Raw genomic sequence first — 23,032 nt, 5'->3', positions numbered from 1 at the left:
GAGGGATGTAAGAGGGGATCAGCTGGAAGGGCAAAGGTTGAGAGGCCCTCTGGAGGGGATGGAGGTTGAGAGAGGGGATCAGTTGGAGTGCAGGAATGGTGAGTGAAAGGATTGTTGGAGGTGAACTACACCCCCGCGAATTAGGTTTGGCTGTCCTCTGGGATCATGTGAATTTTCAAGTGCTAAAATGGGGTCATAATGGCTAAAAGTTTGGAAAGCCCTGCTCTAGAAATTAATGCCTCCTATAAATAGGACTTTTTTTTTTTTTTTTTTTTAAATATCCGCCACCTTTTTGTAAGGTTAGACCAAATGCTGCAGGCATTGTTGTTGGATTCTCAACTTTGATAACTGATGCTTTAGTAATATCAATAAAGTGTGATTGGCAGCTGATTTCAAAATCAAAGCCTGAACTTGGTCTTAGAAGCAATTAATTATCATGCAAGATTTTCCTGCAACACAGGGATCAACTGTTACTTATTTCAAAACTTAGACCATTGCCAGAAAGCAGTCCTCTGCTATACAGATATATAAAACTAGAGTGGTAAGATTTTACCTTATGCTTTAAATATCCTTGATTGCATATAAATATAATTGTTTATCAGGAAACTAGATATATTTTTAGTAAAGTACAGCAGGTAGCATAACAGCACCCATTATATTCCCTAGAAGGAAAATTAAAGGAGAAATTACTACTTACCTGATAAGTAGGGTAGCTCAATCCCTACAAGTGGGTTATGCACTTCTGCCAGCAGACTAAGACAGAGCAAAAGCTGACATCACGGCTTTATAGTCCTGCCCCAACATCAACCCACCAGTATTCTCTGTAAAAGCCAAACCATGGACAAACCTGATTAAACTTGAACATTAGCAACAGGCAACCATTCATGTTTCTCAACCAACAGGAACACTGAGCTCAGCAAAAAAAAAAAAAAAAAATCTAGCAAATTAAGAGCTAGAGAAGTCACTTACCTGTCATCAATGAAGAACAGGAGTTATACTCTGAATTGTTCACCCTAAGGCGGCTACCCACAAAATTCAAATCCTGCACCTGAGAGTGGGTCTAGGATTGCTCTACCATTCACTAAAGGAAAAGAAATTATCAGGCAAGTAGTAATTTCTCCTTCCTTAGCATTCAGGTAGGTCAATCCCAACAAGTGGCATGGACAAAAGCTAATCCCGAAAAAGGCGAGAGGCTGCCAGCAGCTCAGTCAAAACCATCTACACAAAAGCGGCATTCTCCCTAGCCCTAACATCCAAGCAGTAATATTTGGAGAAGGTGTGCAAAGATAACCAAGTTGCTGCATGGCAAATTTCAGGAGGCGACCAACAAACCAATCTCTGCCCACAATACAGCCTGAGCCCTCGAGGAATGCAGTCTAATCTGCTTCAATAAGGAAACCTCAGCAGTCACATAGGCTGCTATAATGACTTCCTTAACCTAGCAGGCAATCACTGCCTGCATCACTGGTGCTCCCTGCTTACCTCCACCATGTAGCACAAACAGGCAATCAGATTTCCGAACAGTCTTAGTCACTGCCACATAGCGCAGTAAATGATGCGTGACGTCCAAGGAACACAAAAGGCAGTACTCTGTTTCATCTCTGTCCCTGCCCAATGCAGGCAGAGAAATGGACTGATTCAAATGAAAGTCCAAAACCACTTTGGGCAAAAAGGAAGGCACAGTCCGAAGCTGAACTGCACCTGGATTCACACTCACGGCAGGAAGGAGTCTGTAGCTGAGAGACGAAATGAACCGAACAGATTGCTACCAGAAAAACTGTCATCAAAGTAAGCAGCCGCAAGGAAAGAGTACGCAGTGGTCGAAAAGTCAGACCTGCCAAGAGCAAGGACCAAGTTAAGATCCCACAAACGGACCGGAAGCCACAACTGGGGACAAAGATGTTTAACTCCCCGCAAGAAACAGGAACACGTCTGTGAGGAAGACAAAACCCCTCCATTAACTCTTCCCTTGTAAGAAACCAGTGCCACAACTTAAACCATCAATGTATTAAGTGCCAAAGCCATCCTGTAAAAATTCCAAAATCAAAGGAATATCCACCTTGAGCGGATGAGTACCTCACTCAGAACAGGCCTCAAAGACCCTCCAAACTCTAACATAAGCTAGAGAAGAACATCATTTCTGGGCCCGAACAGTGGAAATTACAGAAGGCGAATAACCACATTTCTACAGCTGAGTCCTTTCAATGGCCAAAACAGAATCGACCCGAATCCTCACATAGAATGGGCCCCTGACATAACAGATCCTTCTGAGATGCAAGCCAGAGGGGACTGCTCAGCAGAAGTCTCTGGAGATCCATGTACCATGGCCTTCGAGCCAAATCCAGAGCTACTAAAAGGATGTTATTGGTTTGATTTGCAATCTTCTGTACCAGCCTGCCTATCAAAGGCCAAGGCAGGAATGCAAACAGCAGGGTACCATGTGGCCACTCCTGAATAAGAGCGCATCTATGCCCATTGATTTTGGGTCCCGCCCGTGACTGAAGAAGCGTTGAACTTTCGAATTGTTGAAGTTCGCCAACTGGTCTCGATCCAGTAGGCCCCAGCGGTCCACCAGAATTTGGGCTCTCATTCTCCTGACTCCAAGCTTTTCCTGCTGAGGAAATCTGCGCCGATATTGTAAGAACCCTAAGAAAGTGCCATGCTGGGTCAGACCAAGGGTCCATCAAGCCCAGCATCCTGTTTCCAACAGAGGCCAAACCAGGCCACAAGAACCTGGCAATTACCCAAACACTAAGAAGATCCCATGCTACTGTTGCAATTAATAGCAGCGGCTATTCCCTAAGTAAGCTTGATTAATAGCAGTTAATGGACTTCTCCTCCAAGAACTTATCCAAACCTTTTTTGAACCCAGCTACGCTAACTGCACTAACCACATCCTCTGGCAATAAATTCCAGCGTTTAATTGTACGTTGAGTGAAAAAGAATTTTCTCTGATTAGCCTTAAATGTGCTATTTGCTAACTTCATGGAACGCTCCGTAGTGCCTCTATTATTTGAAAGTGTAAATAACCAATTCACATCCACTCGTTCAAGACCTCTCATGATCTTAAAGACCTCTATCATATCCCCACTCAGCCGTCTCTTCTCCAAGTTGAACAGCCCTAACCTCTTCAGCCTTTCCTCAAAGGGGAGCTGTTCCATCTCCTTTATCATTTTGGTTGCTCTTCTCTGTACCTTCTCCATCGCAACTATATCTTTTTTTCATAATGTGAGAGGCGAATATGCTTAGGAGATGCTGCTTCGCCCATACCATCAGTGCATCTGTCTCCTCTGATACTTGTCAACTCTTTGTTCCACCCTGATGATTGATGTAAGCCACCACTGTTGCATTGTCAGACATTATCTGGATCGCACGAGCCTCTAGCCACTCGGTGAACTGCAACCATGGCAATCAAATCGCTTCTGCCTCCAGTCTGTTGATGTTCCATTGCCGCTCCACAGTATTCCAGTGCCCTTGTACCACCAAATCCTGACAGTGATTCCCCAGCCCCGAAAGGTTCACATATGTCATGAGGACCAACTAATCCAGTGTCATCAAGGAAAGTCTCTTCCTGAGATGGTCCGTGTGTAATTACTAGTCCAACTGGGATTTAGCAGAGTTGCTTACCTGTAACAGGTGTTCTCCTAGGATAGCAGGATGTTAGTCCTCACATATGGGTGGCATCATCAGATGGCGCCCAGCATGGAAAAAGCAAATGTTGCTTACCTGTAACAGGTGTTCTCACAGGACAGCAGGATGTTCGTCCTCACATATGGGTGACATCACAGGATGGAGCCCAATCACGGAACACTTTTGTCAAAGTTTCTAGAACTTTGACTGGCACCTGCTGGGCATGCCCAGCATGGCACTAAACCTGCAGCCAGCAGGGGTCCCTCTTCAGTCTTGTTTAAAGCTACAGGAAAGGCTGTAGCTTTAAACAAGAAAATAAAATAACATAAGAAAACGTAACGAACCCAACACTGCAGGGCAGCGGGCGGGTTTCGTCAGGACTAGCATCCTGCTGTCCTGTGAGAACACCTGTTACAGGGTAAGCAACATTTGCTTTCTCACAGGACAAGCAGGAAGGTAGTCCTCACATATGGGTGAGTACCGAGCTGAGGATGTCCCAACATGCACCAAATGTACCCAAGATGTGCAATAGGCACAAGTATTGGGGAGGAATTTGGTAGAGGGCATCCTGAACCCCACCGGGCAGGCGGAAGGGTGTTGGTACATCAAGTTGTAAAAAGGTTTCGCAAGACAGATTGGCCGAAGATGGAATCTTGTCTTCTGGCCTTGTCTAAGCAATAATGGGCGGTAAAGGTATGGAGAGAACTCCAGGTGGCAGCCCTGCAAATGTCAGGAAGCGGCACCGAGCATAGGTGTGCTACTGAAGTCGCCATGGCCCTCACAGAGTGTATCTTAACATGGTCTTGAAGTGGAATGCCTGCTTGCTGATAGCAAAAAGATATGCAGTCCACTAACCAGGAGGAGAGAGTCTGCTTACCCACAGGCTGCACTAATTTATTGGGATGGAAAGAGACAAACAATTGAGTGCTTTTCCTGTGGGCAGCTGTACGGTCTAGATAGAAGGCAAGAGCCCGTTTGCAGTCAAGGGTATGCAGAGCCTGTTCTCCTGGACTGGAGTGAGGCCTGGGAAAGAAGGTAGGTAGTATGATGGATTGATTAATGTGAAACTCTGATACTACGTTAGGTAAGAACTTAGGGTGAGTGCGGAGTACTGCCCGGTCCTGCAGAAGTTTAGTGTAAGGTGGGTAGGTAACTAGGCCCTGTAACTCACTAACTCTGCGAGCAGATGTTATTGCCAAAAGAAAAATCACTTTCCATGTGAGATAGCGAAGATCACAGAATTGGAGAGGCTCAAATGGTGGTTTCATGAGCCGACCCAAAACCAGATTGAGGTCCCAAGAAGGGGCTGGAGGGCGTAGTAGAGGCTTCAGGTGAAGCAAGCCTTTCAGAAAATGTATTACGAGGGGTTGTACTGAAATAGGAACATCCCCGATACCTTTATGGAAGGCAGCCACCGCACTGACATGCATTCTGATGAAGGAAGTTTTTAGACCTAATTCTGACAAGTGCCAGAGATAGTCTAGAAACTTCATGGTGGAACAGGTAAAGGGATCAAGGGATTGAGAAGAACACCATGACTTAAACCTGTTCCATTTGTATAGGTAAGACTTTCTCATGGAAGGCTTCCGTGAAGCAATCAGGACACGGGAAACTGGCTCCGATAGGTTAAGTGGTTGAAGAATTAACCTTTCAACATCCAGGCTGTCAGGGACAAAGCTTGAAGATTGGGGTGGGGTAGGCACCCGCAGTTCTGAGTGATCAGAAGCGGGTCCATTCCCAAGGGAATGTGCCTGTGAATGGAGAGATCCTGAAGAATTGTATACCACACTTGGCGAGGCCAGTGAGGTGCTATTAGGATCATGCATCCTTTGTCCTGATGTAACTTCACGAGAGTCTTCGAGAGAAGTGGAAGTGGAGGAAATGTATATAAGTGACCGGTTGCCCATGAGAGGGAGAATGCATCTCTTGGCTGTGAGTGTTGGCTGCGAGTGAGAGAGCAAAAGTTCTCTACCTTGCGGTTTTGAAGTGACGCAAAGAGGTCTATGCGAGGATGACCCCAACGTTGGAATATCGCATCCGCTATTGAGGGGTTGAGGGACCACACATGCGGATGGAAAGTGCAACTTAGGTTGTCCGCCAACACATTGTCCACGCCCAGCAAATAGGTGGCCCTGAGGTACATCGAGTGGGAGAGGGCCTCCGCCCATATCTGCGCAGCTTCCTGACACAGTAGGAATGAACCCGACCCTCCCTGTTTGTTGATGACCACATAGCCACCTGGATGTCTGTTTCAATCAGGATGACCTGATTGGAAAGGCGATCCTGAAATACCATGAAAGCATATCTGATTGCTCAAAGCTCCAGGAAACTGATTTGGTGTTTGGCTTCCTCTGGAGACCAAGTTCCTTGTGTTTGCAAATCGGCCACTTGGGCTCCCCAGCCGAGGTTGGAAGCATCGGTGGTGAGAATTATTTGAGGGTCTGGAGCCTGGAAGGGCAGGCCTTGGAGGAGACTGATCTGATTTTTCCATCAGACTAGAGACTGACAGAGTGAGTTGGTGATGTGGACAGTGGTTGATAGAGGTTGGACGGACTGAGTCCATTGTGACCTTAGAGTCCACTGCATGACTCTCATGGCCAAGTGGGCCATTTCGGTAACATAAGAACATAAGAAATTGCCATGCTGGGTCAGACCAAGGGTCCATCAAGCCCAGCATCCTGTATCCAACAGAGGCCAAACCAGGCCACAAGAACCTGGCAATTACCCAAACACTAAGAAGATCCCATGTTACTGATGCAATTAATAGCAGTGGCTATTCCCTAAGTAAACTTGATTAATAGCAGATAATGGACTTCTCCTCCAAGAACTTATCCAAACCTTTTTTGAACCCAGCTACACTAACTGCACTAACCACATCCTCTGGCAAAAAATTCCAGAGCTTTATTGTGCGTTGAGTGAAAAAGAATTTTCTCCGATTAGTCTTAAATGTGCTACTTGCTAACTTCATGGAATGCCCCCTAGTCCTTCTATTATTCGAAAGTGTAAATAACCGAGTCACATCTACTCGTTCAAGACCTCTCATGATCTTAAAGACCTCTATCATATCCCCCCTCAGCTGTCTCTTCTCCAAGCTGAACAGCCCTAATCTCTTCAGCCTTTCCTCATAGGGGAGCTGTTCCATCCCCTTTATCATTTTGGTTGCCGTTCTCTGTACCTTTTCCATCGCAACTATATCTTTTTTGAGATGCAGCGACCAGAATTGTACACAGTATTCAAGGTGTGGTCTCACCATGGAGCGATATAGAGGCATTATGAAATTTTCCGTTTTATTAACCATTCCCTTCCTAATAAGTCCTAATATTCTGTTTGCTTTTTTGACTGCTGCAGCACACTGAGCCGACGATTTTAAAGTATTATCCACTATGATGCCTAGATCCTTTTCCTGGGTGCTAGCTCCTAATATGGAACCTAACATCGTGTAACTACAGCAAGGGTTATTTTTCCCTATATGCAACACCTTGCACTTGTCCACATTAAATTTCATCTGCCTTTTGGATGCCCAATCTTCCAGTCTTGCAAGGTCCTCCTGTAATGTATCACAGTCTGCTTGTGATTTAACTACTCTGAATAATTTTGTGTCATCTGCAAATTTGATAACGTCACTCGTCGTATTCCTTTCCAGATCATGTGTCCCAGTAGGATGAGGAAGTGACGTGCAGTCGTGCGTTGCTGAGACTGTATCTGGTGTGCGAGAGAGATGAGATTGAGAGCTCGCTGTCGAAGCAGAAATGCCTTTGCCTGCAAGTTGTCCAAGTCTGCCCCTATGAATGATAAGGCTTGAGATGGGACTAAGCAGGAATTTGCGTAGTTGACGAGAAATCCTAGCGAAATCAGAATGTGTAAAGTAAAACATAGGGACGACAGAGCAGCTTGCTGAGTGGGAGCCCTGATCAACCAATCGTCTAGATAGGGGTAGATGTGAACACCTTGAGAAAGGCTGCTACTACTACGAGGCACTTGGTGAAGACTCGTGGAGCAGATGCCAGGCCGAATGGGAGCACTCGGTATTGATAGTGCTTGGGGCCTACTAGAAATATCAGGAACCTGTGATGAGATGGATTTATCGCAATGTGCGTGTACGCATCTTGGAATTCGAGAGAGCAGAGCCAGCCTCCTCTTTGCAGAAGAGGAAGGAGGGAACCCAAGGTTACCATCTTGAACTTTTCTCGTTGGAGGTACTTGTTGAGGGCACATAGGTCCAGAATTGGACGAACGGATCCCGATTTTTTGGGGATTAGAAAGTTCCGGGAATAGAATCCTAGGCCTTGTTGAGAGTAAGGTACTGGTTCTATTGCTCTGGACTGGAGGAGGAGGGAGACCTCCTGCTCCAAGAGTAGTGAGTGGTCGGATGTTCCCCATGCCAGTAGAGGTGGTGAGTCCGGTGGAATGGAGAGAAAGTTCAAGTGATAACCCTGAGAGATTATGGTAAGAACCCACTGGTCTGAGGTGACTGTGTGCCATCTATTGTTGAAATGGCACAATCGACCTCCCACTGATATTTGAGGCAGTGGAAACTGGCTGCTGCTCTCTATGCAGGAGTCAAAAACCGGAAGCAGGGCCCAGCTGAGGAGCTGCTTGCGGCTTTTGTTTACGAAGTTGACGAGACTGGGCCTTTTGGAAAGGTCTCGTGGAACAAGTCCTAGACTGTGGAGGATAGGACGTCTTTGGACGGAAGAATGACTTTTTAGTATCCTTCTTGAAAGGCTGTTTGGAGGAATACTCAGAGGGCATCAGAGAGAGCTGGCGAAGGGTCTCATGATGGTCCTTGATTTCCGCCACCGTCTGCTGAATCTGTTCCCCAAACAGATTGTCTCCTATGCAGGGCAGATCAGATAATCTGTCTTGTACTTCAGGGCGCAAGTCCGAAGACTTAAGCCAGGCCCATCTTCTTGCCGAAATAGCAGTTGCAGATACCCTGGAAGCAGTGTCAAAGATATCATAAGAAGATCTTATTTCATGCTTCCCTGCCTCAAAATCCTTGTGCAATAGGGTTAGAAGTTGTTCTTGGAATTGCTGAGACAGGGACTCTGCAAAGTCCTGAATCTGCTTGAATAAGACCCTGTTGTACTGGTCATATAGCTGGTAGGAGGTGATCCGAGAGATAAGCATCGATCCCTGGAAGACACACCGGCCAATGGCATCCAGGAATTTCTGTTCCTTACCTGGGGGGAAGGAAGAGTGGGGTTTTGATCTTTTTGCCCTTTTTTGGGCAGATTCTACAACCACAGATTGGTGATCTAGCTGAGGTTTCTGGAAACCTGGGGCTGACTGGACCAAATAAATGGTATCAGCTTTTTTGTTGACTGGAGCAACAGAACTAGGGTGTTCCCAGTTCTTTTTGAGGAGATCTAAAAGAACCTGGTGAATAAGGATGGAGGTTATTTCCTTGGGAGCATCCAGGAATTGTAACAGCTCCATTATTTGATGTCTGTCATCTTGTTCAGTCTGCAATTGGAAGGGAACCAATTCAGACATTTCCTTCACAAAATTTATGAAGGATAGGTCCTCTGGAGGAGAACGCTTCCTGCTTTCAGTAGGAGAAGGTGGCGATGGCAAGTCTTCGGTGTCTTGAGAAGAATCGTTGGTCCAGGTGTCATAGGGATCAGGACCTGCCCCTCTAGGAGTCTGAGAAGGACAGGACGATGGTATTCCTGAAGGTCCCAGTCTAGGTTCCGAAGGCATCGAAGGAAGTGCTGGAGGCACCGATGAAGGCATCGAGGGCACCGGTGCAGGCATCGAGGGCATCGATGGATGGATCGGTGGCACTGATGGGCACATCGGCATCGATGGTTGAGGCATCGGAAGAACTCCCGATGGAGGAATACGGAACGGTGTTTCCCCTCCCAATGACAGGGTAAGCGGGGAAGGCACTAGAGCCATCGGTGACCCAGGATCCATCGGTGGAAAAGCGGCTATAAGCGCTTCCTTCTTTGAGAGCAGCGGTGCCAATACTACCGGAATCGGATTGGTGGTCGGTTCCACAATCAGCACCGGTTTCAGTGTTTGAGGAACTTGGAGTCTACTTATCGATGGCCTCCTGAACCATCCGGTCCAGTTCTTCACGGAGACCTGGAGCAAGCAGCCCCAGCTCTGGAAGGGAAGAAGGAGGCAGAGGCATAGCCGGAGGGACCACCATTAAAGGCGACGTCACAGCTCCCGATACCCGTCCGGGTGAGGGTTGCCTCAGTGACCTGGTCACAGAAAGGGTTGGTGCCTTTTCTGGACGGGGTTTCTTCGATGGCGGCTCGGACAATGGCGAGGTCGAAGATTTTCCTTCCTCGATGGTCCAAGACTTGCGGTGTCGATGCCGATGTTTCTCTATACGATCCCCTCGGTCCTGAGGGGGAGCAGAGGTAGTTGAAGGCCGAGAAGTAGTCGACGCCGGACGGTCACCAGCAGGTGGCCGATACTGGTGTGAAGTGGACGGTGCTGGTTCAGACGACGTCTATGCAATCGACGGCGTCGGAGTTTGAGAATGGAAGAGAAGTTCCATTTTCTCCATTATGGCCTTGCGACCTTTTGGTGTCATTAAGGCACATTTAGTGCAAGTCAGGACATCATGCTTGCACCCGAGACACATTACACAGACTTTATGTGGCTCTGTAATGAACATGGTGCGAGTACAGTCTGGGCACAGACGGAACCCAGATGCCATGGCCTTTGAAAAATTTAGGCGCGGTACGGTCGACGGCCAGTAGGCCGCGAAGGCCAAACTCAACGGGAATCGATCGAAACTGGGTAAAAAACTTACCAGAGTACCGCGGAGTCAAAATTCGAAGGAGGGACCCCTGTGGGGTATGAAAGTTTTTAGTAATTCTGTGAGGAAAATTCCTGTCAGGAATCTCTGTGGAGCTCCTTAACCTGTGTGGCTACTGCTGCGCGGAAAAAAGAAGACTGAAGAGGGACCCTTGCTGGCTGCAGGTTTAGTGCCATGCTGTGCATGCCCAGTAGGTGCCAGTCAAAGCTCTAGAAACTTTAACAAAAATGTTCCATGATTGGGCTCCATCCTGTGATGTCATCCATACGTGAGGACTACTATCCTGCTTGTCCTGTGAGAACTTTTGTACTGGCACACTGAGTATGTCCAGCATGCCACTAACATGCGTCCATGCAGGGTCCCTCTTCAGTCTCGTAACATAGCATGGCAAAAAAATAAAAACAAACAATAGGAGAAACCCAACTCTGCGGTGTGGTGGGCGGGTTTCCTAAGGACTAACATACTGCTGTCCTAGGAGAATACCTGTTACAGAGTAAGCAACTCTGCTTTCTCCTAGAACAAGCAGGATGGTACTCCTCACATATGGATGAATCTCTAGCTACAGGCTGCTCCCGAAAAACAATAGGACCAACGGCATCAAACCAGATGCCAACGGGCACAACACTGGTGCTGTTGGTAACAGAGGGAATCAGCCTGAACCTGAACAATGGGCCTGAGGCAGGAAGAATTGGGTTTTACAGCTGAAAGATTCTGAAGGACAGACTAGCTGAAACTGCTGACCGCCAGCAGGTAGTACTTCCTCGGATGGTAAAACGGGCATCTGGCCCCCTGCTGTGAGGACTTCTTGCCTGAGGACTTCTGGTGCAAGGTGCTGGCTGAAAGATGCTGGAGGGTCTCATGACGATCCTTACGCTGGGCCACTGCCTCTAATCTTATCTCCGAAGAGATTTTCTCCTGTACGTGGCAAGTCCGCGAAGCGCTCCTGAACCTCCGGACAGAGGTCAGTGGCTGAGAGCCAGGCCATGCAGAGGGCACCAATGCTCACTATGACCACTCTCGCCGCTGTCTCAGAAACATTGTATGCAGACCGGACCTCATGTTTGTCGCACTCCAAGCCTTGCTGGACCACCTTCAGGAAGTCATCCTGCAGCTGTTGATGTAGGTGCTCGACCAGAAGAGGAGACATGGACGACCATGGAATTCGATTCGAAGGCCCCGAGGGACTGAAGCAGAGCCTTTTTATAGGGCTGGATCAGGGAACACAGTGATGATGTCATGCGGTGGGGCCACGGGCTTTTCCCGCTGCTGGCCATTTAAATAAACTGAAGAGGAGCACACCCGCGCCTAGAGGGAGTCCAGGACAGCAGAGGCCTGAGGCGGCATCCTGCCGCAATCGGGAGCCAGGCTGGAGGCGGCTTCCACGCAGATGAAGAAGTCAGAGGCTCTATGCCGCTTAAGTGAAATCAGCGGCAGCAGCGCTTAGAGAGGGCATCTGCGGCAGCCAGCAGCCGCGAAGAGAAGATCCTGGCGGCGGCTCGGGGCCACGAAGATGCAGGAAAACAGTGGCAGCACCAGGGCAGCAAGGAGCGGAGTCCCAGCGGCGGCACTAGGACCGCGACAGTGGAGGCAATGGCGGCGGCGGCTTCAGGGCCACGTAGGAGGAAGTCTGCGGCGGCCTGGTCCAGGCACGGCCTAGGCCACAAGAGAAGATCCTGCAGCGTCAGGCCAGCAGCATGGTAGGTGGAGGGCCTCCTCACGGGATGGGGTCCGCGGGCAGGAGCATAACACTATCCTGAGTATCCCGTAAAGCTGCACCTTCTGCAACAGATATGGTGAATCACTTTGTGACAAAACACACCAAGGCATCCATCTTTGGCAAATGCAAATGCTCTGTGGTCTGCGGATCCAAGGGATATAAACCTGACAAGGAGCGTCCTTTAAAACTCGCCACTGGCACACTCCATTCAAGTTCAATCAACTCTTGAATCACATTCCAGAGGGGAAAGAAACATGAAGCCTTGCAGAGGGTGAACAATATGGGATCCTCCTTCTGCAAACCTGAAGAGTCACTCCCAGCCTCACTAAGCATCTTCAGGGTCTGAAAAACCAGACCCTGCAACTTAGCACTATGAAAAAAAAAAAAAAAAAAAAAAAGAGTTCTATGTGCTCTAAATCCAGAGGATTTTCCCCATTCAAGAGGGGAGCAACTCAAATCATCATCAGTGTCATTATTATTATTATTATTTATTTCTTTTATATACCGACATTCAATCGAGATATCACATCGGTTTCCAGATAACCAAGAGAATAGGGCGTAGTCCGCCCTATTTTACATTATAACATGGTAACCTGATCCACTTCCACTCAAACATAGTCAGTGACTGCTGTGCCACGGAGTTTGCATGCGGTGGGGGACGCAGGAGGGACTTGACCATGTGACTGATTTAGGAAGCATTATCTCTGCAGGACACCCCTTCAGAAGACTGTAGCCCCTGGAAAAAATTCCACCCAGGAAAAGAAGGATGATTCCATATCAGGCCCCATAGGTCCAAACCTGATGTCCTGGGAGCGAGAATCTGCAGAGGACATCTCTGTCAGTGGATCAACCAAAGATAGGGACACCCTTAACATGTTGCCTTCAGCCCCACTCCCCTCAAATTAAGGGGTTGGACTAGCATCGGCAAATCACTACAAGGCAAATCACCTCGAGATCCAGGCAGCGCCTTCCACAAGACTCGCAGAAGACCCCAGCTATATTGTCCTTATATAGCAAGCAGCACAAATAGCCAAGTGCTTAAGTCTTCTTTAGTGCCAATCCCAAGGCATTTTGTGAACTCAGAAAGATACGTGCTGAATACACATGCAGCGGACAATTACGAAGCCAGGTAAGCGCATTACTACACACACAGATACACGCTTAACTAGGTGCACTGTGCGCCTCAGCTACATGCTTAACCGCGCAAATATACATACACAATGCGCGCACAGGTCCTCCATGGAATACTGCAAAGCACGCACACTGATAGGCCGCCCAGGTAAGCGCATAACAGGAGACGCGAAGCTAGGCACATGCAGTCTTCACACACAAAAAAGCACGCGGCCAGTTGTGACCTACCATGTAGCCAGCGAAAAGTTGCCGGGCCTAGCCAAAATGTCTGCTCAACCCGCTGAGCCTGTGATGCCACCACACCTCACTAAGCTCTCCAGAGACATAAACAGGGGATGCCAAACACCAATGCCAAGAAGGAGATCCGGTAGGAACAAGGTAAGGCTCACTAAAATTGCTCTCTGGAAAATAATTTTCTGTTTTACCTGAGCTCAGCCCTACCTGGCTGCAAGCAGGAACAGGTCTCTGGCTATGGGGTGAGAGGGCGAAAGCCTTCACCACCAAGTTTCTCTCAGCCTGCAACCGCATTTTTTTTAATTTTAAGTCCAAGGCAGGACCAGGCTACCGGACTCATTGGTATCACCTCAGGAGGCAAGCGGTGCTATCCAATCGCTAGTCTCTTCAGAAGACGTCCGTTGTTCTCTTCTCTTACATTTTTTATTTTTATTTATTTTCTTTACAAGCAATCCCCAGTAAGGGAAATGCATATTCACCATCTGCTGGAGACAGAGAATACTGGCAGGGTGATGTAAGGGCAGGGTTATATATCTGTGACATCAGCTTTTACTCAGTCTCCATCTGCTGGTAGATTGGTCTGACTGCCCAAGTGCAGAGGAAACCTGTTAATGCAACTTTCTACAACTACCAGAAAAATAAAATATATTGTCAAAACTATTATATAATCTTGATCCTGTATAATTTAGCGGTGTTTATGGTGTTCATAACTTGTGCTAAAGTACATTCTGAGCAGTTATATACATTTCTGAAAAATTGAAAACATACCAAGATTTCAATAAATTCATTCTTTTCCTTCATAAGCTTGATTGTCTGTTTTTTCAAAAGTTCTTCACGTTTCTTCAAAAGCATCAGGGTGAAAAGTCTTTCAGAGAACTGCTGAACCTTCAGATGAACAGGGAAATTAGCACAAATAATTACTATAAATAAAAATGGAACCAAGAAACATAAACATGATGGCAGAAAAAGACCATACGGCCTTATCTAGTCTGTCCATCTGCACAACTGTTCAATTCTACAATCCCTCCCACTCCCTCAAAGGTAAGAATATAAGAACATGCCATACTGTAGGGATGTGAATCGTTTTTTGACGATTTAAAAAAATCGTCCGATATTTTTTTAAATCATCAAAAATCGTTAGAGTGCGTGATACAATAGAAATTCCCCCGATTTATCGTGAAAAATCGTTAATGGGTTAGTGTCCACTAACGGGAGTTATTTGGGGGGAGGGCGGGAAAACCGGCACACCAAAACAACCCCTAAACCCACCCCGACCCTTTAAAACTAAACCCTTACCTTCCCCCACCCTCCCGAACTCCCTCAAAACTTTTTACGAGTACCTGGTGGTCCAGTGGAAGCCCCGGGACCGATCTCCTGCTCTTGGGCCATCGGCGCCATTTTGGCTGCCACTAATAAAAATGGCGCCGATGGCCCGATAAAAAAAAAACCCATCGACCCTTTAAAAATGACCCCTTTGCTTCCCCCACCCTCCCGAACCCCAAAACAGTTTTTAAATTATCTGGTGGTCCAGTGGGGGCACGGGGGGAGCGATCTCCCGCTCTCAGGCCATCGGCTGCCACTAATCAAAATGGCGCCGATGGCACTTTGCCCTTACCATGTGACAGGGTATCCGTGCCATTGGCCGGATCCTGTCACATGGTAGGAGAACTGGATGGCCGGCGCCATCTTGAGCTCCTACCATGTGACGGGGCTGACCAATGGCACCGGTAGCCCCTGTGACATAGTAAGGGCAAAGGCTATCGGCGCCATTTTGAATACTGGCAGCCAACGGTCCGAGTGCAGGAGGTCGCTCCCGGACCACCAGGGGCTTTTGGCAAGTCTTGGGGGACCCTCCTGACCCCCACAAGACTTGCCAAAAGTCCTGCGGGGGTCCGGGAGTGACCTCCTGCACTCGGACTGTGTAAACGTAGGCATTCTTCCAAGCATTCAACATCAGGTCGGATCTTTTCGTAGACTGCGTCGGCTTCCATCGGTGGCGATGGCCTCGGCACAGGTTGTATCGGCTTTGCCTGATGCGTCTGCTGCGGCACAGGTTGCGTCGGTCCCCGTGAGTCGATCTCGGCGGTATATGCGTTGAGTGTTCTCGGTGTCGTTTCCTTGAGGCTTCATGCGCCGGAAGCCTTGTTGGCCCAGATCCCTGGGTACCGCTTGGGGTCACTTGAATCAACAAACCCCGATCCACCTTGTCATGGGATTGTTTACCTTTCAACCCCTTCGACTCTCCAGGGCTAGAGATTTTCGGATCAAGAGACGACGCTCTCCTCGCGGTTGGGGCCTGGGTCTTCGATGGCCCTGGCGAGGAATGAGCTTCGGGGGTGGGGGGGGGCATTCGAGCCACCTTTATCCGATTGTAGACTTTGAATCTTCTGTGCCCGTTGATGCTGGGTCCGCGGAGACATTCGGCCGCAGTTTTCACAGTCAGCCTGAATGGGGTCAGGCCCGAGGCACCTGAAACATCTATCATGTATGGGCACAGTTTGAACCCCTGCTGACGGCTCTATTTTTTGGACATTTTCTACTCTTAACAATTAAAACTGCTGAGAAGAAAGCTCCGCGTGCAATCCCGCGCGTGGAAAAAAACAGACTGAGGAGAATCTGTTACTTTCCTGTGCGGGAACACACGAGCAGCCGCAGAGGACACAAAACTCTAACCTCTGCTTAGGAAGCTCCGCCCCCAAGGCCCTGATGGACAGTTCCCCATGACAGCATGGCTAATTCAGCCATGTTGAGCTAAATTCATTTTTGCATGCGTGAGTAAGTTTCATTTCCATTTATTGGTAAGCAAAGCTCGTGTTGATTAGTTACTGTAAGGGAAATGGTTGGAGATGCGATGAGTTGTCTTTGGAAGTGTGAATTACTGTAAGCAATATCTTGTTACACGAAAAGCTGTTTTATAGTTTTGGTATTTTGTGATATTGCTCGTAGTGAGATTTAAAGTGTACCTCGAATAGGTAAGAATTCTAAAATTTTACCAAAAAATATTTATCAAAATATATATTTTTTTAATTTAATATTTATTAAGTTTTATAATAACAAAACAAAGATAACTTTCCTTAGAAATTCAGCAAAAGATTAACACATAAGAAATATATTCCACTTAGTCTAAAATAATATAGGAAATAAATTGAATTTCACATTTTCTCAGGAAATATTGTGGGAGAGAGATAGAACACAAGAGGAATAATTAAATTGAAAACAAATTAATAAAGGCAAAGCTCTCCTGTTATACCATCACTAATTCTGTGCGAACATGTCTTTTAATTCATGGGGTTAACCATCTTGGCGTTTAAGAATTCCCTTAAATGCTCAGGATTGTAAAACACAAACATTTCCAGAGTATTTTATTACACATCTTGCTGGATATCTCAAAAGAAATTCTGCACCCAGTGCACGAGCCTCTGGGCACATTTTAAAGAAATCTTTCCTGCGTAACTGAGTTACTCTGGATAAATCAGGAAATATATGGATAAGCCCTCCGAAATAGGTAACATTTATTGCTTTGAAGTAATTCTTCATAATTAATGCTTTATCATACTCGGAATATAATGAAACAAACAAGACAGGTCTTTCCAGCACTTCAAGACCTGAACTTTCTAAATAATCAGACAAGTTCTCAAAGTCTCCCATATCCCCTATCAGGGATATCTGAATTTGGCTTTGTTTCAAGAAAAGAATTTTCTTCAGCGTTGGTGTCTGCTCTTCCGGGATCTTTAAAATTTCCTTTAGATACCTTTTAAATGTTATTAACGGTAGTTCACCAACTACTTTGGGAAAATTCAAGACCCTTAGATTTAGTTGCCTTAAATAATTCTCCACAGTTTCAAGTCTCCGCATTGAAACTGCTTATTCTTTCATAGATGCCACACTTGATTCAGTTAGTTGTTTTAAATCATTTTTCACTTGTGCTAAGTCTTTAGTTTGTTCTTCATTCTTTATCTTAACTTGATTTTCCAAGGAAGTTATTTTCAAGGAGTTTTCATCCGTTTCACGGGTATATTCATTAACTACCCTGGTCATCCCCACTATCAAATCCCATAGGGACCCCTTAGTTATTACAGCCGGTCTTATTACCTGAAGAGGGCATTTCAAACCTCCCATTACCTCACTTTCTCCTTCTCCCGCTGAGAGTCCCTGGGGTACTTTCTCGACACACTCTCCAATATGTGCCAGCTTCTTCGGAGTCGTGGAGGGAGGTAGAAAACTCTCCTGGTCCGCTGCCTCGTCGAGACATCCACCCAATTGAGTTGGAGCTGTGACATCATCCACAGGCGACTCAGCATGCTTGGCGGGGCTTGGAGGGGTAGCTCTCGGCTGTTCTTGCGGCTCTGGCGGGGTCAATGATATCTCCTCAGGCGGTGACGGTACTCCTGCTCCGGTCCCGCCAGCAGGGCTCAAGACCCCCGAATGAGGTAAGGGCATCGCATACTGCAAAATTACATGCTGACCGATTGGAAGTGAGGGCTTGGGTGGATATACCCTCACTTTACCCTTCCTCTTGTGAGGCATTCCAATTGTTTTAGAAAAAGCGAAGAAAACAGGAAAATTTCTGGAGCGTCTGCGTATGTGACCGCTCAGGGAGCCATCTTGGATCTCTCCATTTATCAAAATATTGTGTAGGTGGTGTTTGTTTATTCAGTTGCACAAATATAGAGAAATAAAGATACATGCAAGTATCTTTATTTAGTATGCGGTGGGCCAATGAATATATTTTTCCAAGACTTTTTTTTTTTTAATCTACTGTCGCGTTGGCCATCCCTATCCAGACAGTAACGTGATGTGAATGTGTGGAGAGAACTCCACATCGCAGCCTTGCAGATCTCCTCCACAGGAACTGCTCACAAGTGGCCACTGACGATGCCATGGCTCTGACAGAATGAGCCTTGATATGATCCCCAAGATGTAGTTCCACCTGGAACTAACAAGAGGAGATGCAATCTGCTATCCAACTGGATACTGTCCGTTTGGCAAAGCAATGCCCAACCTATTCTTATAAAAAAAAAAAAAAAAATAGCTGGGTGTACTATCTATGGAGTTCTGTCAGCTCCATGTAGAAGACTAAGGCTCGCTTGCAGTCCAAACTGTGCAGTGATTGTTCGCCTTGGTGTGACTGGGACCTGGGAAAGATAATTGGCAGGACAACTGACTGGTTAAGATGGAAATCCATCACTACCTTAGGCAGGAACTTAGGGTGCATACGCAAGACCACCCTATATTGAGCGAACTTAATATAATGTGGATAAGTCATCAAGGCCTGGAGCTCGCTGACCCTGCACGCTGAAGTAACCACCACCAAAAATATGACCTTCTAAATCAGGTAGTTCAGGTCACAGGTATGCAGCAGCTCAAAAGTAGCTTTCGTCAGCTGAGCCAACAACACGTTGAGGTCCCAAGACACAGCAGGAGGACTTAGGGGAAGCTTCAACTGAAGCAGGCCCCGCATGAAACGTACAACTATAGGCTGTACAGAGTTGGTTTTTAAGCCAGTCTCTGATAGTTGTAGAAGGAAGTTAAGCAGTTTGTGTGTGGGTCAGGAGAACGAATCTAGGGCCTTCTAATCACACCACATGGAAAACCTCCTACACCTCAGTCCATAGGACTTTCTAGTGGAAGGCTTTCTGGAAGCCACCAGCACCCAAGACACATCCTCAAAGATCAAGTGGCTGCAGGATTAACCTCTCAACATCCAGGCTGTGAGTGACAGGGCCTGGAGGTTGGGATGCCACAGCCTACCCTGATCTTACACTATGGCCCAGTCAAAATCCCATCCCCGAGTTGACTGAGGAGTTGGCTGGTGCTTGGAAGCTCTCTGCTGTCTGGAACGGCCATGGGAGCTCTGATGATGTGTACGGGGATAGAGGAGGCAGAGGATAGTACTTCCTATGGCGAAAGAAAGACTTCCTGGGCCCAGCTCGAAGGACTCCTGGATAAGGACGACGGGTCCAGAGTGCTGGTGGAAAATTGTTAAAGTGCTTCATGATGGTCCCGGAGTAGGGCCACAGCATCCTTCACTCTATCTCCAAAAATATTCTCTTCAGTTCACGACAAGTCAGAGTGTCGTTTCTATTCCTCTGGTCTGAGATCAGAGGCCCATAGCCATGCCAGTCTATGGGCTCTGATTCCCGCTGCAGAGTCCCTCGATGCTGTTTCAAAAACATTGTAGGTCACACAGATCTCATGTTTTCCACACGCCAAACCCTTGTGCACCAGCAATATGTTCCATGTAAAGGTTTTGCCTATATATCCTTGGTTGTAAGTTATCTGTAAACCGGCACGATGTGCAAACGGTTGCCGGTATATAAAACAAAATAAATAAATAAATAAATAAATAAATAATATGAGTATAGGCAGCTGCTCAGCCACCTCCTGCACCTGCTCCCAGATGTCCCACGAGTACTGGCTCATTAGAGCTGGTAGGCAGCGATGCGGGCATAAGAATGGCACCTTGGAACACCTTCCTTCCAAGAGCATCGAACGCTCTGTGGTCCTTCCCCAGGGGCACCCAAGGAGTGGGTACGAGAGCACTTGGTCCATTTGAGGGCAGATTCGACTACCACCAACTGATGCTTATCGAATCCAGCAGCCTTCTGGACGAGGTAAACCCCATTTGCCTTATTCATAGGAGGCACTGTGAGGGGTTGTTCCCAAATCCAAAGCAGCAACTCCGTAAGAATCTCGTGTACTGGGACTGCCACGATCTCCTAGGAGGCCCCACGAACTGAAGAACCTCAAGCATTTTGTGCCTGGTGCTTTCTTCAGTCAAAAGCTGGAATGGGATGCCCTCTCCATCAACTTGCAATGATAAGGTCCTCAGGTAGGGACTTCCTTTGCTCTTCTGGAGAAGGGTCTGATGGGAGTCCAGCTGAATCCTCCTTAGAGGATTCCGTCTGATCATCCCCCAGGGGTCATAGGGGACCCTCATCCTCACTGTATACCAAAAGGGATGGGATGCTAGGTGCTCAGCTGATGTCCAGAGCTGCAGGCACCAATGGAACTGGATAGGGGACTACCGGCCTCGGCGTCTTCACTGGCCTTGGCAGAGTTTACTCCTTTGAGAAAATGCTAATGAACACCGTATCGTTAGGGGGAGGCCTCTGTGCCCCGCTGTTCACTGATGCCACTCCAGGAACTGATGCCAGCTAAGTCAGTAAGACACTGCTGAGCACACTGAGCTTCTCCAGAAGCAATATGAGCATGGGCAGCACTGGCTCTGGTGCTGTCAGTGCCATGGGACCAAAGCCCTGCAGCGCCCGCTCCACTGCTAGCTGGACTCAATGCTCCAGCTCATCCTCAAACTTTGCTGATACTAACACTGACTGGGAGGAAGAAAGGGTGGCCAGATCTTCCTCAGACCCGCGAGGGGATCGGCAACTGGCACCAGAACCAGTGGAGACTATCACGGACCCCAGGCATCGATGGAGGTTTGGCACTCATTGTGGAAAAAGCCGGTGCATCCCGATGCATCGACAGGGACCGGCGCCAATGTTTCTTGGTCTTCCTATGATGCTCGGCCCAGTCTTTCCTCAGTGCCAAGGTTAAGGACGATGAACCAGACATCCCTGACCCAAAGGAGATCAACAATGGTTGGTCTCTGGCGCCCTCGACAGAAGAGATGCACCTGCCAAAATCGATGGCATGGTGTCCATCGATGTGACTCCGAGGTCCTCCAATGCCAATGCCACCAATGGCTCGGACTTCTTCGACCCGAAAATGTTGTCCATCTTGTTGAGTCGAAGCGGACGTCCCTTCAGGGTCATCTGGGCACACAGGCAACAACCCCGGATGTCATGCGATGCCTCCAGGCAGAGGATGCAAACCTTATGAGGACCAGTGGTCAACATGGTCCTCAAGCACTGGGAGCATTGGCAGAAACAAGAAGTAGTGAAACAAATGGGAAAAACACGTAACGATGGCAGCGGGCGGTGATGGAAGACTGACAACAAAACACCGCCACGTGGGGGGAACCAACCACAAAAAGAAACTTACCTGAATGATAAAAATCTTGTCCGGGGGCACTACGGGGAAGCACTGAGAAGGACTCATCGACGGACTGAAGAAAAGAGCGAAAAACCGCAAAAACAAAGTTTTCCACAAGACAAAAAGCCAAAAGTTTTAGAGCTCAAACCACAAGGCTCACAGCTCCACAGGAAAAAAAAAAAAAGGACTGAAGAGGACCCCCAAGTGGACACATGGTATAGGGCATGCTCAGTGTGCATAGTCAAGGTTTCTAGAAACTTTGACATAGGTTTTCCACATCAGGCTTCAACTGATGATGTCACTCATATGTGAGGACTACCATCCTGCTTGTCCTCGGAGAATCACAACATCAAACTTGATATACACGAGTCAGTTTCTATTCTGATAAGACAACCAGAGATGCATAAATTTGGTACAAACTGAGAAAGTGAACCCTCGCACCAACACACACTGATGTGAAGTACCTCTATTGAGAGACTTACAAAACCAAGGATACTATCAACTTCAGTATTGCTCAGAGATGATTGGATATGCTGACCAAGCCATTAACCAGAGAACACCACAGTGACCTCACATAAAACCTTGGGAAATAATCCTTCTGACATCAAAAAAGGATGCTAGAAATAATCTGCTTTTGGTTTTCCACTCAAGATAGCCAGGCGTTAACTATTACCTTTTAGTTCATCAACCTAAGAAAGTTGCCAAGCCATCTGGGTCATGAGGAACTTTCAAACATAAACTTTAGTTTATGACTCTCTTTTGGAAGGGTATGTTTGGTCTGTATTATTTTTTTTGTAAATAATTATGCAAATTTCAAAGGCAGAGTATATATTTTTTTTTTACATAGTTAACTTGTCTGACCTATAAACTCCTTTCTTTGTGTCCTTTCCCTTCACCACTCCAGGGTAACCCTCCATTTAAGCTTTTGTCTTATCTTAAACTCTATAGTAAAATTTTAGTTATAATTTTCAGATCAAGAATTTGATTTCTTCAAAGTCATAGCCCTAACAAAATACCAAATCTGATAATATAAACTCTGTATTAGATATTGTACCTTATTTTCCAATTCTACTTTTGCTTCATTCATTTCTTCTTCTGTTCGCTTGATTGCATCATGGCAGCTGTTTGTTTCTGATTTAACTGCAATAGACATCGAATCAAGATGTTTGTTATTTCAAGTTTAAATTCATTGAGAGCCTATGGTAATTCCTACAAGCTTTCTTCTGTTTGCAGTCTGGAAAAAAACAAAAATGAATGAAGAAATTTTCTGTTAACTTTCTTTCCATGAATCCTGCTATATCAATCCAGATGAGTGGGTTATTTTCCCCTGCCAGCAGATGGAGGCAGAGCAAGTAGTTTTCCTTTGTGACAGCACAGAGAAAGCCCATATTCCTATGACAAAGCACTCAAACATACAAAAATGACAAAGAAAAAAGTTTTAAAAACTTCAAAACTTTGCAAAAAACAAGTTTGCTTACTGTAAACGTTGTTTCCGTAGATAGCAGGATGAATTAGCCATGCTGTCATGGGATCCGTCAATCAGGTCC

General features: G+C 46.9%; 1 protein-coding gene across 3 annotated transcripts in view; it reads right to left on the bottom strand.

Moving 5' to 3' along the window:
* Positions 1 to 23,032, bottom strand: part of CCDC172 (coiled-coil domain containing 172) — a 176,892-nt gene that overhangs the window by 139,085 nt on the left and 14,775 nt on the right. For all 3 annotated transcript variants that reach the window (XR_003857936.1, XM_029610476.1, XM_029610478.1), the window contains exons 2-3: positions 22,540 to 22,625; positions 14,259 to 14,375 (exon numbers count right to left, since the gene is read on the bottom strand). Coding sequence is in view for 2 of the 3 variants with exons in the window: in XM_029610476.1 (XP_029466336.1) it covers positions 14,259 to 14,375; positions 22,540 to 22,625 (203 nt within the window). In the remaining variant the exon portion in view is untranslated. The remainder of the gene's footprint in view (positions 1 to 14,258; positions 14,376 to 22,539; positions 22,626 to 23,032) is intronic.

Source organism: Rhinatrema bivittatum, chromosome 7, assembly GCF_901001135.1.
Source record: "Rhinatrema bivittatum chromosome 7, aRhiBiv1.1, whole genome shotgun sequence".
Classification (NCBI taxonomy): domain Eukaryota; kingdom Metazoa; phylum Chordata; class Amphibia; order Gymnophiona; family Rhinatrematidae; genus Rhinatrema; species Rhinatrema bivittatum.
Note: the sequence above shows the minus strand (reverse complement) of the source record. Positions and strands in the feature narration are given on the sequence as shown.